This window comes from Nerophis ophidion, linkage group LG21 (genome assembly GCF_033978795.1).
Source record: "Nerophis ophidion isolate RoL-2023_Sa linkage group LG21, RoL_Noph_v1.0, whole genome shotgun sequence".
NCBI lineage: Eukaryota > Metazoa > Chordata > Actinopteri > Syngnathiformes > Syngnathidae > Nerophis > Nerophis ophidion.
This window is the reverse complement of record NC_084631.1, coordinates 12,633,675-12,653,674: the sequence shown is the minus strand read 5'-3', so window position 1 is coordinate 12,653,674 and position 20,000 is coordinate 12,633,675. Positions and strand designations below refer to the sequence as shown.

The following is a 20,000-nucleotide window of genomic DNA, read 5'->3' as shown; positions in this document are numbered from 1 at the left end:
GCGACTTGTAGGTGTTTCCACTAAGGGAGTTTTGCGTCATTAGCCGTAATTCTCTTAAAATATCATCCCACTTCGAGGAACATATTTCAGTCACTGCTCCGTGATGTCAATAGAAAACAAAGGCAGTAGGTGATTGCTCAAAGGCAACTTCCTTACGGCACCTTTAACAGTTGTGCATGTGGGTTTCTCCCACACTGTCTATTCGGTTTTTAGGTGCCTTCTAAATGCGAAAAAAGTGTTTCTATCATGTTTTGCGAAAAACTTAAATATTGAAACGTTTAAAAAACCACCTCATAAGGGGGTGTAAATGTTTTTGCGATATTTGAGAGGTTTTTTGAAATATGGGTGTTTCCCTTACCAGTTTTTTATTGCGATATTTAGGTTTTGCATATTTTCTAAGGGTGAATGAAACGTAGCTCCTGTTGGTTGGTTCTGTGGGTAAAAACTAAGTAAATATAAGCACCTTATTTTGGTATTAAATTAATAGTTACGATCATATACTGCTATACTACATTTAATATTTACTATCAATTTAGTATTACTAAAAGGAGGCAAACTTCGGTATACTATAATTATTTAGGGTACTAAAAGTAATCTAAAAAAAATTCCTAATTTAAAAAATATATATATATATTTTTATGTAATTTGTTTTTATAATTTATACGTCAGCAGACAAGAGTAGCTTTTGGAATCTGTGACATGTATTGAAAAGGTTTCATTTTAGGAAGGTTATATTGTAATTGGTATATCAAATAATACATTTCAAGAATTTGAATCGGGAATCAATTCTGAATCAAATCATGAGTTGTAAGTTTCACATTCCTGGTATATAAATAGCGGCCACTAGGGTTGTGAATGTTTAGACACCTAATGATTCAATCTGATTACGATTCCTGAAGTGACGATTCGATTCAGAATCGATTTTTGTTTTAACCAATACTTGAAAAAATAATAAGAAGTAAAAGAATAGACTTATATTGTCATTATACAATAAAGAACAACATAAATGCTGAATGCTGATGGCGGAATCTGCCATGCAAATGTATTATTTGTAGGGGTGTAAATTTTGGTTCGATACGTACCTCGGTTTAGAGGTCATCGTTCGGTTAATTTTCGGTACAGTAAGAAAACAACAAAATATAAATTTTTTTGGTTATTTATTTACCAAATTTGTAAACAATGGCTTGATCTTTTTAACATTAGGAACACTATAATAATTCTGCCCACATTAATCCACATTAAACTGCCTCAAGTTGTTGCTTGGATGAAATAAAATGGGACAACTTTTCTTCTACATATAAAAAGTGCAACATTAAACAGTTTCAAGTCAACTCATCATGCTTAATCTAATACAGCATTGGGGAAGCATGTAGTTGATTTTTTATTATGTAAATGTTATATGTGTATCAACATGTGATAGCAGGGACCTTGCCATTCAAAACTAGGCTACTACATTACTAATGATTAAAGGCCTACAAAAACCCACTACTACCGACCACGCAGTCGGATAGTTTATATATCAATGATGAAATATTAACATTGCAACACATGCCAATATGGCCTTTTTAGCTTACTAAATTGCAATTTTAAATTTCCCGCGTTTCTTTTTGCAAACGTTGCGGAATGATGACGCGTACGCGTGACATCACTGTCAGGAAATATTAGCAGCTGCACCACTCGCGGCTAAAAGTCGTCTGCTTTAACCGCATAATTACACAGTATTTTGAACATCTGTGCTGCTGAATCTTTTGCAATTTGTTTATTTAATAATGGAGACTATAAAAAAACAATGCTGTTTGTGGAAAGCGGTGGATTGCAGCTGTCTTTAGCACCGAGACACAGCCGATGTTTCTTTGTTTGTTGTGAAGCGGAGCGGTAAAGCGAACATGTTTTCTCTACGTCAACCAGCTTGTTTTTGGATGGGGAAATTGTGATGTATATCTTACTGGAGAAATCATTGTATTATTTGTCGTCCTGCAGCAGCAGCAGCTGTGAGCTTGGCTCCTCGGCTTCTCTCTGAGACACTTCGTGTTCACTGCAGCCATCCGACCTCAGGGTATGTCTTTACAATCTTTTACAATCTTTAAAATCTCACTAAAACACTATTAAAACAATAAGCAGACAAGGGATCTTCCAGAATTATCCTAGTAAATGTGTCTAATTACATCTGAAACGCTCACACTGTTGCTTTTTTTTTCTTTTTTCTAGTCCTTCAATATCAATATCCTAATTCACAAATCTTTCATCCTCGCTCAAATTAATGGGGAAATTGTGACTTTCTCGGTCCGAGTTGCTCTTACTGCTGGTGGCTCCCATTATAAACAATGTGAATATGTGTGGAGCCCTGCAAATAATGTCACGCGCACACACTTCCGGTAAAGGCAGGGCTTTTCTATTAGCGACCAAAAGTTGCGAACTTAATCGTCGATGTTCTCTACTAAATCCTTTCAGCAAAAATATGGCAATATCGCGAAATGATCAAGTATGACACATAAAATGGACCTGCTATTCCCGTTTAAATAAGAACATCTCATTTCAGTAGGCCTTTAATTTGACTATAGCTGAAAAATAGTACAATAGCAATAGGAGAGACTATTCATCCCTGAACACCATGGAGGTCATGTAGGCTTTATGATGCACTTACATTATCATACACACTATCAGAGACAGAAACTCTTCATTTAACATAGTGTCCTTTTTTGCTGCTTCAACACAGCTCAATCAACACTGTTCGTAACACACACGCACACACCGCAAAATGAGCTAACGTTACGCTAAACGCTTACTAGCATTCACCTAAAGCCAGGACTGCGAGTGATCTGAGCTGCAGTTTGTTTCTAGAAGGTCAACGGGCTCATAGTGATGTTTAAAAAGTAGTTGACTTGGAAAGGTTTAGTATAATTTGGGAAGAGTCTGTTGCTCCCCTGCTAAACCCCTATCTGCTCGACGCTGAAGCGCTGACGACATGCGCTCTGAATACGCACTGCTGATTGGCTTGTTATCGCTACTGTTGTAACCAATCAGATGTTTGTGTGGGAGGGACAATGCAGGGGGCTGTGCAGGAGACAGAGGCTGAACAGAACGGAGCAGCTTGTTAAGACTTTAGCATAGGCGGCTAATTCATATGTTTGTGTGGAACTCGTTCGGTACTCCTCGGCATTGAACCGGAACCCCGTACCGAAACGGTTCAATACAAATACAAGTACCGTTACACCCCTAATTATTTGATATAATAATTATAGTGAAACTTTTTCAAAACATGTTATAGATTCCAAAAGCTACTCTTGGCTGCTGATGTACAACATATGAAGACAAATTATATAAAAAAATATATTTTTAATATAAGTTGCCAGGTAGAACAGGTCCTTCTGATTGCGTGGCGATGGCCTATGAAGGTATTTTTAAAAACAGAATTTTTTAATTTTTTTAATCGTTTTTTTTTTTTTATTAGGAATCGGGATTTTCCCCCGTCTTCTTTTTTTTCCTCTTTCTATCCATTTCTGCTCCAGTCTGGCTGCATAAAACATTAATATAAATCCGTTTAATAAAGTCAAATACAAATAAGGCTACAAGAGAAGTATCCCTTCCCTTTTGTAAAGTAAGTCTGCACAGCAAATATGGGCATCTACATCAAGAGTATGATTTGCCTGAGTAGCAGGACAGGACAGAAAAAAAATTATAAATAAGAAAAGATAGGACGATTCCTCGATTTTTCTTTGAAACTGACTCAATTGTATTCAGTGGCCCAGGATTTGCGGGTCCTTACAACTTGTTTTAACTGATGTTAGCTGTAGTATTGGCAGAGATTAAAAATATTATGTCTATAATGGCTAAACTGATGTTAAATAGCAGACAACATCAAGAAATGATCTTGGATTGTGCTACTGACATGACGCTACTACCAAGAATGTATCAGGTCGGATGCAAAGAAAGGCGTCAGAAGACACATTTTTTCAAATACATTTTTGGACGAAAATCATGGAAACAAAACTTCTGAATGTCTCAAAGTTCATTTAAAAGGCTCTAGAGATTAATAGGAGTTTTACATCCAAAAGAAAAAAAAAATGTGCCCTGACTGATATCCAGAGGAGGGTTATTGTTCTAGGCTATCTTTCCCAATGAGCTGAAAGTTAATCAGTTGGCTTGCAAAAATGCAGCATAAAGAGGTTTGTGTATACTTTATTATTCGCCTTTAATATACCTGCTTATTATATCACATCTCATCCGCATTTTGTTCAGGAGTCCGAATAGAGCCGGCATTTTACATTTCCTCAGCTACCTTCTTAAATAAATCTGTTTTTTTTCTACCGTCGATGCACTTCAAAAATCTTCTGCTCTATTAAATTGTGAAGCAAATATACAGTCATCACAATTATAGCTGTTTTTATTGAATGGGATCTGCATTGAGACTGGCGCATGCAAGATAAAAAGGGTCCTTTGTGTCTGCACACACCCCTCGAAATATTGGGTTTCCGATCGCATATTCCAGGTGTTATTCCAACTTTTCAAAAACCGAACAGGATCGGAACAATGGGGAACTGCACTTTTTTGGGAATGTTGCCTATCGTTCACAATCATTATAAGAGACATTACGATAAATGTTATGTTTTTTGGCATAAGTATTTAAATGTGATCAAAAGTTTGCCTACAATAGAGCCTATGGGAGCCAGGCAATTCCATCTATAAGGCCCTAAAAAACATCTACACATCTAAATTGAGGTTTAATATACATTATGTAAGTATATATGTAGACTTCATGAGAGCCAACAAACATAATAAAACATCACATGTTCATATATTCCCATTTAGGTGAAGAATGACTCCTAATCCTCACGAACAAAAGGGGTGGGGCGTGGGGGGGACCAAGCCTCTTTTCGAGTTGTTTTCGCCAGTTTCGGGTCTTAAATGGTTGTCAGTCTACCAACTTGTCAGAATACCTACTCAGACTTCTTCTGTCCAGGTGAGATGCATGATTTATGATCTAGAATAAATTTACAGGGAGCAAGGAAGCGAGAAAGCAGGATACCGCTCAAGAAAGTAAATATAGGCATACAAGGTAGTGATCACGGCGCTGCCGTAAAGTTTGTTTGTTAGCGCGTAATAACAATATAACTAATACTTTGTTAATATTTCAAATACGAAATATCAATGGAGTGTTGTTGCCGGTTTTTAAATTGTTATTTAATGGATTTTATGAGCAAAACAAAGGAGCTCCCATTGGCTCTGCTGTAAGCGGACTTTTATTTACTTTTATTTACAAGCTAGAATGCATAAAACAAAAATAATCCGCCGTCATGTTTTACAAAATAGTTGTGAACGATAGACAAAATTCCACAAACGTGCAGTTCCCCTTTAAGGTGTTACCGTGGATTGTAAGAGGCTTATTTAGAGCCAAAATATTTGAGAAATCGGAATAATTTACTGTGTACTGAGTGACTCACTGACAGCTATTCTACAGTATTGGTCCAATAAATATTCATATTGCAGTATTAAGAAACGTCATACAAATCATTTTAAATGTAGTTTTGATTTATACCTAAATGATGAAGTTCCAAAATTAAAAACTTAATTTAACTGATCTGATCTTTTTTTATCAGTTATATTGATCATATTGAAAATACTTGGAATTGAGTTTGTTCGATAAATGGAAAAAAAAAAAAAGGCTTTTTTTGTCGCTACTTTTATAAACTAATGGATTCTTATGTGCAAAATTATCGCCTAGTAATTGTACAATTACAAATACTTGCAATTAGTGACAGCCCTTATACTCAATCAATAAGAATTAATCGATTGAATGTCATAAGTTGATTAATTGCATCTTAAAGCAAATGAGGAAAATTTGAGTGCTTGGCTCCAGACAGTAGAAGCAGAAGCTGTCAAATTTTGAAAATATGTTTTGCTCATTGTGTTCTGTATTGCTGCTGTAAAAATGACCATTTCTTGTGGATTTGATTTCATATTGGTGAATTTTAGGGATGTACCGAAAATTTCATATCAATGTTTTATAACTATCGTGGCAATGTTGAACATACTCAAATAGTACTTACACACACTGAAAATTATTGACCAAGTTATTTTTATAAAGGGTAACATTATCACAATTTCAGAAGGGTTAAAACCAATAAAAATCAGTTCCCAGTGGCTTATTTTATTTTTCAAATTTTTTTTTCAAAATTTTACCCATCATGGAATGTCCCGAAAAAAGGCTTTAAAGTGCCTGATTTTCGCTATCTTTAAATCCATTGTCCATTTTCCTGAGACGTCATTTAGTGATGCCAACATGGCGGATAGCACAGCAAGATATAGCGAAATTAGCTTGGATTCAGACTCGGATTTCAGCGGCTTAAGCGATTCAACAGATTACGCATGTATTGAAACGGATGGTTGGAGTATGGAGGCAGATATCGAAAACGAAATTGAAGAAGAAACTGAAGCTATTGAGCGAATAGCTATTGAAGCTATTCGGCAATCGCCTTCTAACCAACGATTGAGTGTCGCAGGGTATCCATACATTTCTGTGCCATGTCTGTCGTAGCATCGCCGGTAAAATGTGCAGGAGCAACTTAAATCTGTCGATTGGTAAGTGTTTGTTCGGTATTAAATGTGGGTGGAGTGAAAGGCTGGATGCAAATATAGCTACGAATGTACATACAGCTAGAATAAATAGCCTGTTAGCATCGATTAGCTGGCAGTCATGCTGCGACCAAATATGTCTGATTAACACATAAGTCAATAACATTAACAAAACTCACCTTTGTGATTTTGTTGACTTTATCGTTGGAAATGCATCTGCTTTGAGTGTCGCAGGGTATCCATACATCTCTATGCCATGTCTGTTGTAGCATCGACGGTAAAATGTGCAGACGAGGGACTTTCGGATCTTTTGACACTGGTGCAACTTGAATCGTTGATTGGTAAGTGTTTGTTTGGCATTAAATGTGGGTGGAGGGGAAGGCTGGATACAAATATAGCTACAAATGAGGCATAACGATGCAATAGGTATATACAGTTAGCCTAAATAGCATGTTAGCATCGATTAGCATGCCGTGCTAATCGATGCACACTCCACGTAAGTCAACTTGAATCCGTCCCTGATCATGTTGTTACACCCTCCGACAACACACCGACGAGGCATGATGTCTCCAAGGTACGGAAAACAGTCGAAAAAACGGAAAATAACAGAGCTGATTTGACTCGATGTTTCTAATGTGTTTGAGAAAATGGCGGATGACGTTGTGACGTCATCGCCCCGAGAGTGAATAATAGAAAGGCGTTCAATTCGCCAAAATTCACCCATTAAGAGTTCGGAAATCGGTTAAAAAAATATATGGTCCTTTTTCTGCAACATCAAGGTATATATTGGTGCTTACATAGGTCTGGTGATAATGTTCCCCTTTAAATAACTAAAATAAATACATACACTGTTAAAAACCCAATATTTTGCATGTTTTGTGTTTCTTATGCTTCACTGATAGTGTTTTAGTCTTAGAGTTGTATCTGTTTTGAGGGCTAAGGTTTTATTGCTCTAAATATTGGTTTGTACTGTAGCACTTTAAGATTTAAGTGAAAAGTGCGTAGCAAATAAAGTCTATTACTGGCGGGCGTTGTGGCATCCTACTCTTTTTAGCAGGCCTTCAACGCACCATAAAACTACCAGAGCACAGCTTGTAGGTTTAGTGTGCATAACTGATTAAATTTGTTGCTCAAATAGCAATGTGTTTATAGAAGTTTAGATTGAGGTATTTTGTTTTCTAAATGGGGAAAGATGTCAATGTCTCTTGTTTTCATGTTAGCATTTAAGCTAACAAGTCAGTACATAAATTTATCAAACAGCAGTTATAAATCAAAATTTTTCAATATTTTTTTAATGTAAAACAATAATAATAACCATAATACTGTTTATCGTTAAATTGTGAGTAAATCTTTTACTTAGTTTAGTATATCCACCCATCCATTTTCTACCGCTTGTCCCTTTCGGGGTCACGGGAGGTGCTGTAGCCTATCTCAGCTGCATTCAGGCAGTAGGCAGGGTACACCCTGGACAAGTCGTGACCTTTTCGCAGGGCCAACACAGTCAGTAGTGTTTTGGCAGCAGGAACTTACTTGCGCCTCCTCCCGTTTAATGGTCACAGGTTGAAAAAGATGAAACGCTGCAGCTTCGTTGGGCATACAAATATCTTCTTTAAGTGGCTCAACATTCTAAGAGAATGAAAATAATTATTTAAAGAACAGTGAATGTACAAAGGCTCGTTCAACGGAAAATATGAGAAATTAAGATAGGAAGCTTTCCTTCTGACCTCAGTGGAGAATTCCTTTTTAGCTTTAACAAGCTGACCAATACTGCTGGATGAGTCATGGTTTTGTGTCCTCTCTTCTGATGGCTCTTCCATCATCATGGAGACAATTTTCAGCTCAATTTGGTGGTTCTGATTTGTCGGTAGAACTTTTTCCCGGCCCAACTTTGACTTTTGGCTGCTGGTGTCATCATTAACACAAGCTACACGCTGCTTCTTACTTGAAGCCTCCACTGTTTCTGACGTTTGTTCAGAAGTATCAATTCTTGCCTTCGGAGCTTGGCTAACTGATAGCGACTCATCTAAGGAGTGCATCCCCTCAGACATGATGAACTCCAATTCAGCCAGATCCATTTCTTCTTCCATCTCCTTTCTCTTTTTGCTCGTGTGGGAGGCATGGTCTGATGAAGGCAGTGGCTGACTGACAAAGAGATCTTCGACAGAGCCCATGGGATCCAGTGAAGTGGCTGCAGGACCTTTGTTTGAACATGAGGTGCTTTCAGATGCTAAAGTAGTGTTAATGTTGGATTCAAGGACAGGACGCTTTGGCTCGGACATCACAGCTGAAAGCTCCTCGTCTAATGGCCTTGAAAAACAAATGGACATTGGTTGTAGGCAAACCAAAATTAGCATGTGTGTGAAAAAAAAACAGGATGGTTACCTTTTCTTGTTAACTGGTTTAAAAAAACTGGTCATTGTTGGCTGTTTTTGTGGGGACGCTGCTGGAGAGACGTTCTGACGAGGTGTCTTCTTAGCAACACCAGGCTTTGCCAAATGCGACTGGAAAGTTGTTGTGTTAAAATCTTGATGGCCTAAAAGTGAAAGGACAGTTCAGTGAAGTTGTGTTTAGCTAGTAATGACTTCTACTAAATTGTTTCTCATCTGTTGTCTTTGTTTTTTCCTTTATGTTGTCACTGCTTTTTTTCTTCGTAGTTGCTTTATGATTCAATAGTAGTCTCTCATTACCACAGCTGTGTCAACTGTTTTACATGCAAGCCCATGTAGGGCTGAGCAATGAATCCATGAGGAAAAATATCAATCCATCCATTCCTTTTTTCTACCGCTTCTCCCTCTCGGGGTCACAGTGGGGCTGTAGCCTATCCCAGCTGCACTTGGGCGGAAGGCAGTATACACCTTGGACAAGTCATTGCCGGACCAACACAGCTAAACAGATAACCATTCACATGCACATTCACACAATATGGCCAATTTTAGTGTTGCAATCAACCTATCATAGGTGCGTGTCTTGAAAAAATCAATTGTTTTTTATCGGTGCCAGGTTATTTATTTGCTACAGTTACAATGAAACGTTCAGGAAATGTCATAAATGGGAAAAAGAAAAAGTTATTAGATGTTGGGGATGATCCGTATCACTGCCTGGATCCAAGATTTTGAAAAAAATATTCTTACTATTGTGAAAGAGGGCCTGGCAGAGGTTTGGAATGGGAGAATCTCAGTCTAAATGTTTTTGACTCCTGTTTCGATGATAGTGTTACATGATGAGTTGAACTTCCCTAATGTTGTCTTCTAAACTAACAAACGGAAGATAAATCAAAAGTGCCTCTGCTGTTTCAGCCAAGCAGTGAACTACATGTTGCTTCATTTGGTTTAGGGGTCATACATAATTGTTTTCTACATTTAAAACATTTAATTGTGGTCTACACATGTAATGGTGTTTTTGGTTAAAATTTTGCATAGATTTTGTTTTCTGACTATCTCTTCAGGTTGCGCCATTTTGTGGGCTGTCTTATTTACTTGCCTCTACTTTGACTGCCTCTATTCTCTGCCAGCCATTATGTAGTTTTTAGCGCTTACATATGGAGTCTACTGTGGGATGTAAGTTTTAACTGTATGGTACTTTGTATTAAAAATGGCAACAGTGGAGAATGCATTTGCAAGTACGAACCAGTCTGCCCCACAACAGAAGTATTGAAAAAAAGAAGGCGCTCTTTGACTAGTATCAGAATCAGAAAAGTTTTTATTGCCATTGTTTGAGAACAGGTTCACAAACTAGGAATTTTACTTGGCGCAATCGTGCAAGATAAAAATACATATAACACAGAATAGAATAACATGAGCTGTAACTGAGCTATCAGATCCTGTTATTGTTCACGTGTCTGATGGCCGAGGGGAAAAAACTGTTTAGATGGCGGGAGGTGTGGGTCTGGATGGACCGTAGTCTCCTGCCTGAGGGAAGAGGGGAGGATATTTTGTGTCAAGGGTGAGAAGAATCAGCTGTGATCCGACCCACACGCCTCCTGGTCCTGGAGGAGAACAGGTCCTGGAGGGGTGGAAGTTTGCAGCCAATCACCTTCTCAGCAGCACGTACCATGCGCTGCGATCGATGCAATCGACTGTGGCGCCAGGGAACCACACGGTGATGGAGGAGGTGAGGATGGACTCAATGATGGCTGAGTAGAACTGCACCAGCATCTCAGTCGGCACTTTCAATTTTTTCAGTTGCCGCAGGAAGTACATCCTCTGCTGGGCCTTCTTGATGGTCGGCTCCCACTTGAGGTCCTGGGTGATGGTGGTGCCCAGGAAACGGATGGAGTCCACAATGGAGACGGGGGTGGGAGAGTCAATCAGGGTGAGGGGGGATGGTGGGGCTGTGACTTTCCTGAAGTCCATGATCATCCATCCATCCATTTTCTACCGCTTATTTCCTTTCGGGGTCGCGGGGGGCGCTGGCGCCTATCTCAGCTACAATCGGGCGGAAGGCGGGGTACACCCTGGACAAGTCGCAACCTCATCGCAGGGCCAACACAGATAGACAGACAACATTCACACTCACATTCACACACTAGGGCCAATTTAGTGTTGCCAATCAACCTATCCCCAGGTGCATGTCTTTGGAAGTGGGAGGAAGCCGCAGTACCCGGAGGGAACCCACGCATTCACGGGGAGAACATGCAAACTCCACGCAGAAAGATCCCGAGCCTGGATTTGAACCCAGGACTGCAGGACCTTCGTATTGTGAGGCAGACGCACTAACCCCTCTGCCACCGTGAAGCCCGTCCATGATCATCTCCACTGTTTTCTGGGCGTTCAGCTCCAGGTTGTTGAGGCTGCACCAGGACGCCAGTCAGTCCACCTCTCTCCTGTAGGCGGACTCGTCGCCCTCCGAGATGAGCCCGATGAGAGTAGTGTCATCCGCAAACTTGAGCAGCTTCACCGACTGGTGACTGGAGGTGCAGCAGTTTGTGTACAGGGAGAAGAGCCAGGGGGAAAGTACACAGCCCTGAGGAGTACCAGTGTTCGTGGTTCGACTGTCCGAGACAATCTTCCCCAGCCGCACGTGCTGTCTTCTGTCCGTCAGGAAGTCATTGATCCACCTGCAGAGGGAGTCGAGTACGCTGAGCTGGTAGAGCTTGTCTCGTAGCAGTCCAGAGAGGATGGTGTTGAAGGCAGAGCTGAAGTCCACAAACAGGATCCTCGCGTAGGTTCCTGGGGAGTCCAGACGTTCCATGATGAAGTGGAGGGCCAGGTTCACTGCATCATCCACAGACCTGTTGGCTCTGTAGGCAAACTGCAGTGGGTCCAGGAGGGGGGCGGTGATGTCCTTGAGGTGGGGCAGGACCAAGCGCTCAAAGGACTTCATGACCACAGACGTCAGCGCCACCGGCCTGTACTCATTAAGTCCTGTGATCCGAGCTTTCTTGGGGACAGGGATGATGGTGGAGGTCTTGAAACAGGACGGCACGCGGCATAGCTCCAGACAGGTGTTAAAAATGTCAGTGAAGACAGGAGCCAGCTGATCGGCACAGTGTCTCAAGGTGAAGGGGGAGACACCATCAGGCCCGGGGGCCTTCCGCGTGTTCAGATTCAAGAACTGCCGGCGTACATCTTCCTCTCGGATGGAGAGGGCCTTTTGTGAGGCCTGTGATGTTCTTGGAGTCCTTTAACGACCTTGGAGTCCTTTAAGTCCTTTATTGTAGTGCTGGAGTTGGTGGGAGGGGTTATGGTGGGGGGTAGTAGAGCGTTGATGAGCTGAAGGCCGTTCGTGACGACAGTAATGTGTGTTGAGGTCCTGAGCGAGAGTTCGGTCATTCAGGGCCTGGGGGCCTTTGGGCTTATAGTTCGTAAGGGCCCTTAATCCTCTCCACACGGCTACAGAGTCATTGGAGCGGAACTGTTCCTGTAGACAGTTAGAGTACACAGATTTAGCTTTCTGCACTTCCCTATAGAAGTGGTACTTTGCTTCTCTGTAGGTACACCGGTCCCCGCTCCTCCACGCAGTGTCCTTTTTCTTGCGCAGTCGTCGGAGCTTGGGTGTGAACCAGGGCTTGTCGTTGTTATAACAAGCCCTGGTGCGCGTTGGAATGATGCGCGCCTCATTGAACTGTATGTATGAGGTCACAGTGTCCGTATACTCGTCCAGATTGTCTGTGGCTGCTCCAATTGCCTCCCAGTCTGTCGTCTCCAAACATGCACGCAGCTCATCCACAGCTTCAGCAGTGAAACACTTAATGGTCCTTATAACAGGTTTAGCCAGTTTCAGTCTATGCCTGTATAAAGGGATTAAGTGCACCATCACGTGATCTGATAGTCCAAGGGAAGCACGTGGGACTGCATGATATGCCTTGCTTACTGTGGTGTAACAGTGATCCAAAATGTTCTCCTCTATGGTTGGGCATTTAAAGGGGAACATTATCACCAGACCTATGTAAGCGTCAGTATATACCTTGATGGTGCAGAAAAAAAGACCATATATATTTTAAACCGATTTCCGAACTCTAAATGGGTGAATTTTGGAGAATTAAACGCCTTTCTGTTTATCGCTCTGGAGGCGATGACGTCAGAATGTGATGTCGCCGAGGTAATACAGCCGCCATTTTCATTTTCAACACATTGTAAACATTGGGTCTCAGCTCTGTTATTTTCCGTTTTTTCAACTATTTTTTGGAACCTGGGAGACATCATGCCTCGTCGGTGTGTTTTCGGAGGGTGTAACAACACTAACGGAGGGACTCAAGTTGCACCACTGGCCCGAAGATGCGAAAGTGTCTGCCGCCAGACCCCCATTGAATGTACCGGAGTGTCTCCACATTTTACTGGCGATGACAGACATGACAAAGAGATGTATGGATAACCTGCAGATGCATTTGCAATGATAAAGTCAACGAAATCACAAAGGTGAGTTTTGTTGATGTTGATTTATGTGCTAATCAGACATATTTGGTTGCGGCGTGACTGCCAGCTAATCAATGCTAACATGCTACGCTAATAAATGCTAACATGTTATTTACCGGCGGTGCTAAAGCAGACATGACAAAGAGATGTATGGATAACCTGCAGATGCATTTGCAACGATAAAGTCACAGAAATCACAAAGGTGAATTTTGTTGATGTTGACTGCCAGCTAATCGATGCTAACATGCTACGCTAATCGATGCTAACATGCTATTTACCGGCGGTGCTAAAGCAGACATGGCACAGAGATGTATGGATAACCTGCAGATGCATTTGCAACTATATTACGTTTCCTTCCACCCACATTTAATGTGAAAAAAAACACTTACCAATCGACGAATTTAAGTTGCTCCAGTGTCACAAGATGCGAAAGTCCTGATCGGTTAGTCCGCACATTTTACCGGCGATGCTAACGCAGCTATTCATAGCCATGCTATGGCTATGAATAGCGTCAATAGCTATTCACTCAATAGCTTCAGTTTCTTCTTCAATACTTTCATACTCCAACCATACGATTCAATACATGCGTAATCTGTTGAATCGCTTAAGCCGCTGAAATCCGAGTCTGAATCCGAGCTAATGTCGCTATATCTTGCTGTGGTATTCGCCATTGTTTGTTTACATTGGCAGCACTGTATGATGTCACAGGGAAATGGGTAGTCGCATCGCAAATAGCGAAAATCAAGCACTTTAAAGCTTTTTTTTGGGATATTCGGGGACTGGTAAAATTTTGAAAAAAATTTCAAAAAATACAACATGCCACTGGGAACTGATTTTTATTGTTTTTAACCCTTTTGAAAATGTGCTAATGTTCCCCTTTAATAAACTGCCTATACTTGGGTAATTCCTGGCTCAGATTTCCCTTGTTGAAGTCACCAAGCACGATAACAATAGAGTCCAGAAAAGACCGTTCCACATGTAAGATCTGGTCTGCAAGCGTGCGCTGAGCGTCACTCACGTCCGCGCTGGGCGGTATGTAGGCAGCCACCAGAATGAATGAAACAATCTCACGCGGTGAGTCTTTTACTCATCGCGTGAGATTGTTTCAGTGTTACAGTGAATGAAAAGATATTCCAGAGCAGGAGAGCAGTGTTGGGATATCAACACCGCCTCTTTTTTTGCCGCAGAGCCGCGCATCTCGGTCCGCGCGGAGAAGATGAAAGCCCTCCAGTTGAACTGCGCTGTCCGGGACACTCGTGCTCAGCCATGTCTCCGTGAAGCATAAAGCACAAGATGAGGAAAAGTCTTTGTTTCTTCTCATCAGCAACATTAGCTCATCCATGTTGTTGGCAAGTGAGCAGACGGAGAGAAAGACGCCAGGAAAGGGCGTGCGTAATCCTCGTCAGCGGAGACGGACGAGGGCGCCTGCTCTCTTTCCTCTTCGGTGTGGTTTCCCTCTTTTGATCAAACAGTGGACCAAATCCGCAGCTGTCGCTAAAATGACTGGTAATAAGTCCGTAGGAGTGATAGATCTGATGTTCAGTAGCTCTTCACGTGTGTAAGAGCAAGCGGACACACTATTTACGCACAAAAACAAACAAAACAGCGCGCACGAGAGCACCGATGCAGCCTTGATCGGCGCCATGATGATGACTACAGTCTCGGACTACAATGGCGGACTCCCGCAAAGCTCTTCAGGTGAATCTCTACCATATATATAGATATCGGCTGACGTCACACTTTGGGGAAAAGTCACAAATCGGGCAAATTCCAAACTGCTGGTTTGGAGGGAGGCAAGATTATTTCATAATTATCTCCACCGTGCCCTCCATTGTTTGATTTAAAGTTTTTGGGACTAACGCAGATCCCAAATAGACAAAAGCAATAGCCATTAAGTAAGAAAAAAATATTTTGCATAAAAAGTCCCTTATAAGATGCAGTTAATTCCATTCAAACAATTATTTTTTTGTGATTAAGTATAATGCTCGAGGCTAATTGCAAGTTTTTGTAAAATGTACAATGATGATTTTACCCATAAGAATCCATCAGTTAACGTCAAAGACCCGTTTTTGTTGACATAAAAAACTTAAACTTGTCATTTAAAAGGTAAATGGTCTGTAATTATATAGCCCATTACTATACCTAAAATAATACCCTAAGTGCTTTAAAATCACATTCACCTATTTACACCTATGGAATGCAAGGCGCTAACCACGACCCATCAGGAAAGGTGATCCATCATCTCTTGTTATATTTATTTGATATAGTACTGTATAGCACTTTATATTGTATTCAAAATGTGCAAACTTTCTTAAAATATGGACTTTTTTCGAGGCTGGAACCAAATATCTCTATTTACATTGTTTCTTATAGAGATATTTGCTTCAATAAACAAACTTTCCAATGTAATAATCCTTTTCAATAACCAATTAAGTTTGTAAATCAAGGCTCTACTGTATTTTATAATTTTATCTAACATAGCTGCTGCACTGATTTTGTGTACGGAGCTAAACAATTTCCACTTCTACCTGTAGTTCTGGACGCATGCTTCTTCTTCTGGGAGGGTGAATTCTCTGTCATGCTGAATGACGAGCTCAATGAATTCCCCACAACGCACTGTGTGATTATCTTCTGTGTTGTGGCTTTAGAACTATCATGATGACTTGTGGTTCCGTTGTGCTTTTTCTCCGGAGTTTCTCCGACCGCTGTAATTCCAGTCACCTTGCAATGCTCAGTTCTGACAAAAGAGGAAAATGGGAAAAATTCAAGAGAACTGATTTGAAAAAGATGACACTGTTGCCTTTGTGTGCTGTACATTTGTGATGTCTCTGTGTTGATTACGTATGCTGTGATGTTCTGTGACGTTGTAGGTAAAACAGTCTCATTCACTGCAAAATGCTGGGACAGCGATGCGCTTGGAATTCTGGGCTCCACCTTTGTCACTAAATTCAAAGAAACAAAATGATATTAAACACTGACAGTTCAAGAATATTCACTTTTATTCAAATACAAAATGTTCTTCTACCTGAGTCGATTATTGAACTGGAAGGGTTGCAGTACTTTTCACACGAGGCATAAATAGCAGCCAATCCGATTTCAGACTCTGTGATAACTCGAAGGCATTTACTGTTTAACAGGGAGAGAAAGATCTTTGGTGTCAACAAATCAAGGGTGGATCAATCCAAATACCAAAAGCAACAATACCCAGGTAGTATTAGTATTGGAACCACCAAAGTGTGAAGGATTAGTTTTTTTGGTTCTCTCTTATGTTGATCTTCACAAATTCTGTGTTTTTGGTTACGTTGTTCATATTGTTAAATGTATATATTGTTTACAAAGTCAGGGAATACATTATTGCCCACAGGAAGGCTTTGAATAATTTGAATAAGAACTGCACTATTTTAGGAATTCTGTATATCATTAACAATCCATAAAAAAGACAAGAACATGTCTTTTTTAGGATTCTAGAGAAAAAAAATGCTCGCAAGTTACGGCTAAATTTCAGCCAATTGCAGTCACCAATGTTGCCTTCAAAGCCATCTAAACCAACTTCAATATCCTCTATCAACATTTTTTAATATACATGCTTTAAATGTGTATATGATGTAGTAACAGACACACAACGATAAGATGTGTATGTATTCAATGTGTAATATTTACCGTATTTGGGTCATTTTAAGCATTACCGGAACTTATTTCTTGGGTGCGTTGATTTCAGTGAGTGCTCATAGTAATGTACCTCCTACAAACATGTTCTTACTTTCATCAACAAACATGTTATTTTATCCTCTTTAGTCCAAAAATATGACTATTTTTGGACTAAAGAGGATTCACAACCTTATCTTTTTTAACCTGATGTACGGAGGATCAACTGCTAGTTATAGAAACTGAGCGGGCGAAGAGTGAAACTTTGGAGCAAACGTGGGCCAAAAGAGTAAGGACCGCCATGACTTGGTGGTGTAAATGTAGACATTGCAAGCTATGCAGACAGAAATGAAGTGCTCACTGCTCAAAGAAACGGCATCACAATGACAGACGAACTGTTTGCGCTAACAAACCCAGCAGTGGTAGACATTGTTTTTTCCACCTACCAAAAATCAACTGAAAAAAACATCCCTGGCCAACTGGTCAAAACAAACAACTGTGTATAGGGTTAGTCGCTACAACAGTGATCATGAAACATGCAGCACACCATACCTGTTATTACAACTACATACACTGTTGAGCTAGCTGTGCTCAAACAAAACAACTAGCCCTCGTGCTATGCTTTTATTTGACAACAAACAATTAATTACAATGTCCACTCTTGGAATGCCAAATGATGGGATGGCTGGATTTTTCAGTAAAAAGACTTGTAATCCGAGTTGAGTTGGTAAATTCAGAATAGTCCATGGGTAATAACTGTTGAGGAGAACAAACTATCATCTTGCTTAGACTTTCGAGCAAAGTTGCCGGGTCCAAGTTTAGAGTCAGTAGTATCTATTGCTTCATTCGGTTCAGAGTTTTACTTGGTACGAGTTGAATCTGAAAGTGGACCAACTTTTTTGCTTATGATCACAACCTTGTACAATACAGGTGCGAGACATGATTGATAATCCAGCATCAACCATTACACACTTAAACATCGTACGCTGAAGCTAGCTCACCTTGTGGTAATACGTTTGTCTTGCTCTGGGAGCAAGGTTGCCGTTTAAGTTACTTTGTACTGTTGACATTCAAACAATTGTATGTATTGAAAGAGAATTATTGTATTATGTTGTTGACATTATCTTATATTATTGCATTTATTGTATTTTTTTTTACAGTTAAGTTTGCTGATAAAAAATATCTGGGCTGTGTCGTGCCAAATGTTTGTGTTTCTTGCAAATTCTGAACTCTTGTAATAACATCTATGTAAGATAGTAACGTGCAATTTTTTTTATTTGAGGGAGTGTGTGTGTGACTGTTTTTGGCAACTATATTTTAAATATTTTTTGTTGCATTGCACTGTTTGATGTCACTTAATTTCGATGTTAACTATGATGGCAATGACAATAGAAGGATTCTATTCTATTATTCTGATAACAACCATGATCAACTAATTAAATGTAAAATCACAAAATCATACAATGATCTTGAAAATGTCTAAACCAATACTGGCCCTGTGTTGAATTGGTGTTGCCCACCCTACCTGTCAGCATTGAGCAAACCTTTGAATGATGTTTTTAATGGAATCATGCCACACTGTGGTAGACGATGGAAGCATCGGTTGGGAGCTGCCAGCGCTGAAGTCTATCACGCAACTCCGTGAGGACTCCAAGAGGTCACAAGGTAGGGAGCCCTCCTCCAGGAGTTGACTTGAACCACCTCCAAAGCTTATTACTGTACTAAGACGCTTGAGCTGAGAACAAGAAAGATAGGAAACTATTGAACAGCGGGCCCGATGGGTCATTAGGACAGTATATTAAAGTGGAATTCCTTTACCTGCTATGCAATAACAATGAAAGTAACAACACTACAACACATGTTAGACAAAAACTGATCAACGTTTCATAGAAATGTTATGTCAACAAAAGAGTGTGACTGTGAAATGTTAATACATTTTGGTGAGAAATATTTCTCTAAATAAATTATTAGTGCAGACCTGCAACTAATAACTATTTTAAACTACTCCTTGTCTAAAATTGAAACGATTAATCAGCAAGTTATTAAACCATTCATTAACATGTTGGGCTTGTGCAAATAAAAATAACATTTAAAAATATAAATAATTATTATTAATTACAAATGTGTCTGCCGCCAGGTCGTCGACTCATCGTTGAACCCTTGAAGTTATAATGTTACAATACAATGTTCCCTTGATTTTTGTGGGGGTTACGTTCCAGACCCGTGGTAACTAAATATCCGCAAAGTAGGGACGCTATTTATTCTGTGATTCATATAAATATCATATGCATTCAAATCTATATAAGTCCTACACACAGCTTTCAAACAATACTAATAAACACTTCTTATGCTCTTAAAGGGGAACTGCACATTCACAATACCTATGTAAGACAATAACTCTTTTTTTTTTAATGCGTTTTAATTTGTAAAATACAGCAAATACAAAGTGGCTATCAATGTAGCTAATGGGAGCACTCTATTGCGCCCATAAAGCCCATATAAAAAACATACAAAAACCACCAACAATATTCCATTTACATCTTGTGACCTGAATATTGACAAAGTATTAGCGATATTGTTATTATAAGCGCTAACGCAGATTAATTACATACATACTTACAGTATGTATGTAAAACCTTGATCGAGCTTATTGGATGTTTTTAATTGGTGGAATAGAGCGACTTCCATTGGTTCCACTTAAGCTGACTTTTGCTAGCATTTATACACGAGTTAGTGAGCATAAAAAAAACTTGTGGAGTTGTCTCATTTAAGGATTGTGAGTAATAGGGTAAATGTAAAAAAAAATGCAGCTCCCTTTAAAACACTTAAAAAAGATTGTATTTTTTTCTTTAAATATTTACATATTCTTATAAAAGTTAAGATATCATATACCAATATGTGTGTGTGTGTGTGTGTGTGTGTGTGTGT

The 20,000-nt window shown here is 39.9% G+C and overlaps 1 protein-coding gene across 1 annotated transcript in view; it reads right to left on the bottom strand.

Annotated features, from left to right (window-relative positions):
• Nucleotides 1-20,000, bottom strand: part of nbn (nibrin) — a 62,922-nt gene that overhangs the window by 30,981 nt on the left and 11,941 nt on the right. Inside the window, exons 7-13 of the mRNA XM_061881936.1 lie at nt 18,617-18,807; nt 16,453-16,553; nt 16,243-16,369; nt 15,956-16,164; nt 8,956-9,106; nt 8,298-8,880; nt 8,104-8,199 (exon numbers count right to left, since the gene is read on the bottom strand). Of these exons, the coding sequence (XP_061737920.1) occupies nt 8,104-8,199; nt 8,298-8,880; nt 8,956-9,106; nt 15,956-16,164; nt 16,243-16,369; nt 16,453-16,553; nt 18,617-18,807 (1,458 nt within the window). The remainder of the gene's footprint in view (nt 1-8,103; nt 8,200-8,297; nt 8,881-8,955; nt 9,107-15,955; nt 16,165-16,242; nt 16,370-16,452; nt 16,554-18,616; nt 18,808-20,000) is intronic.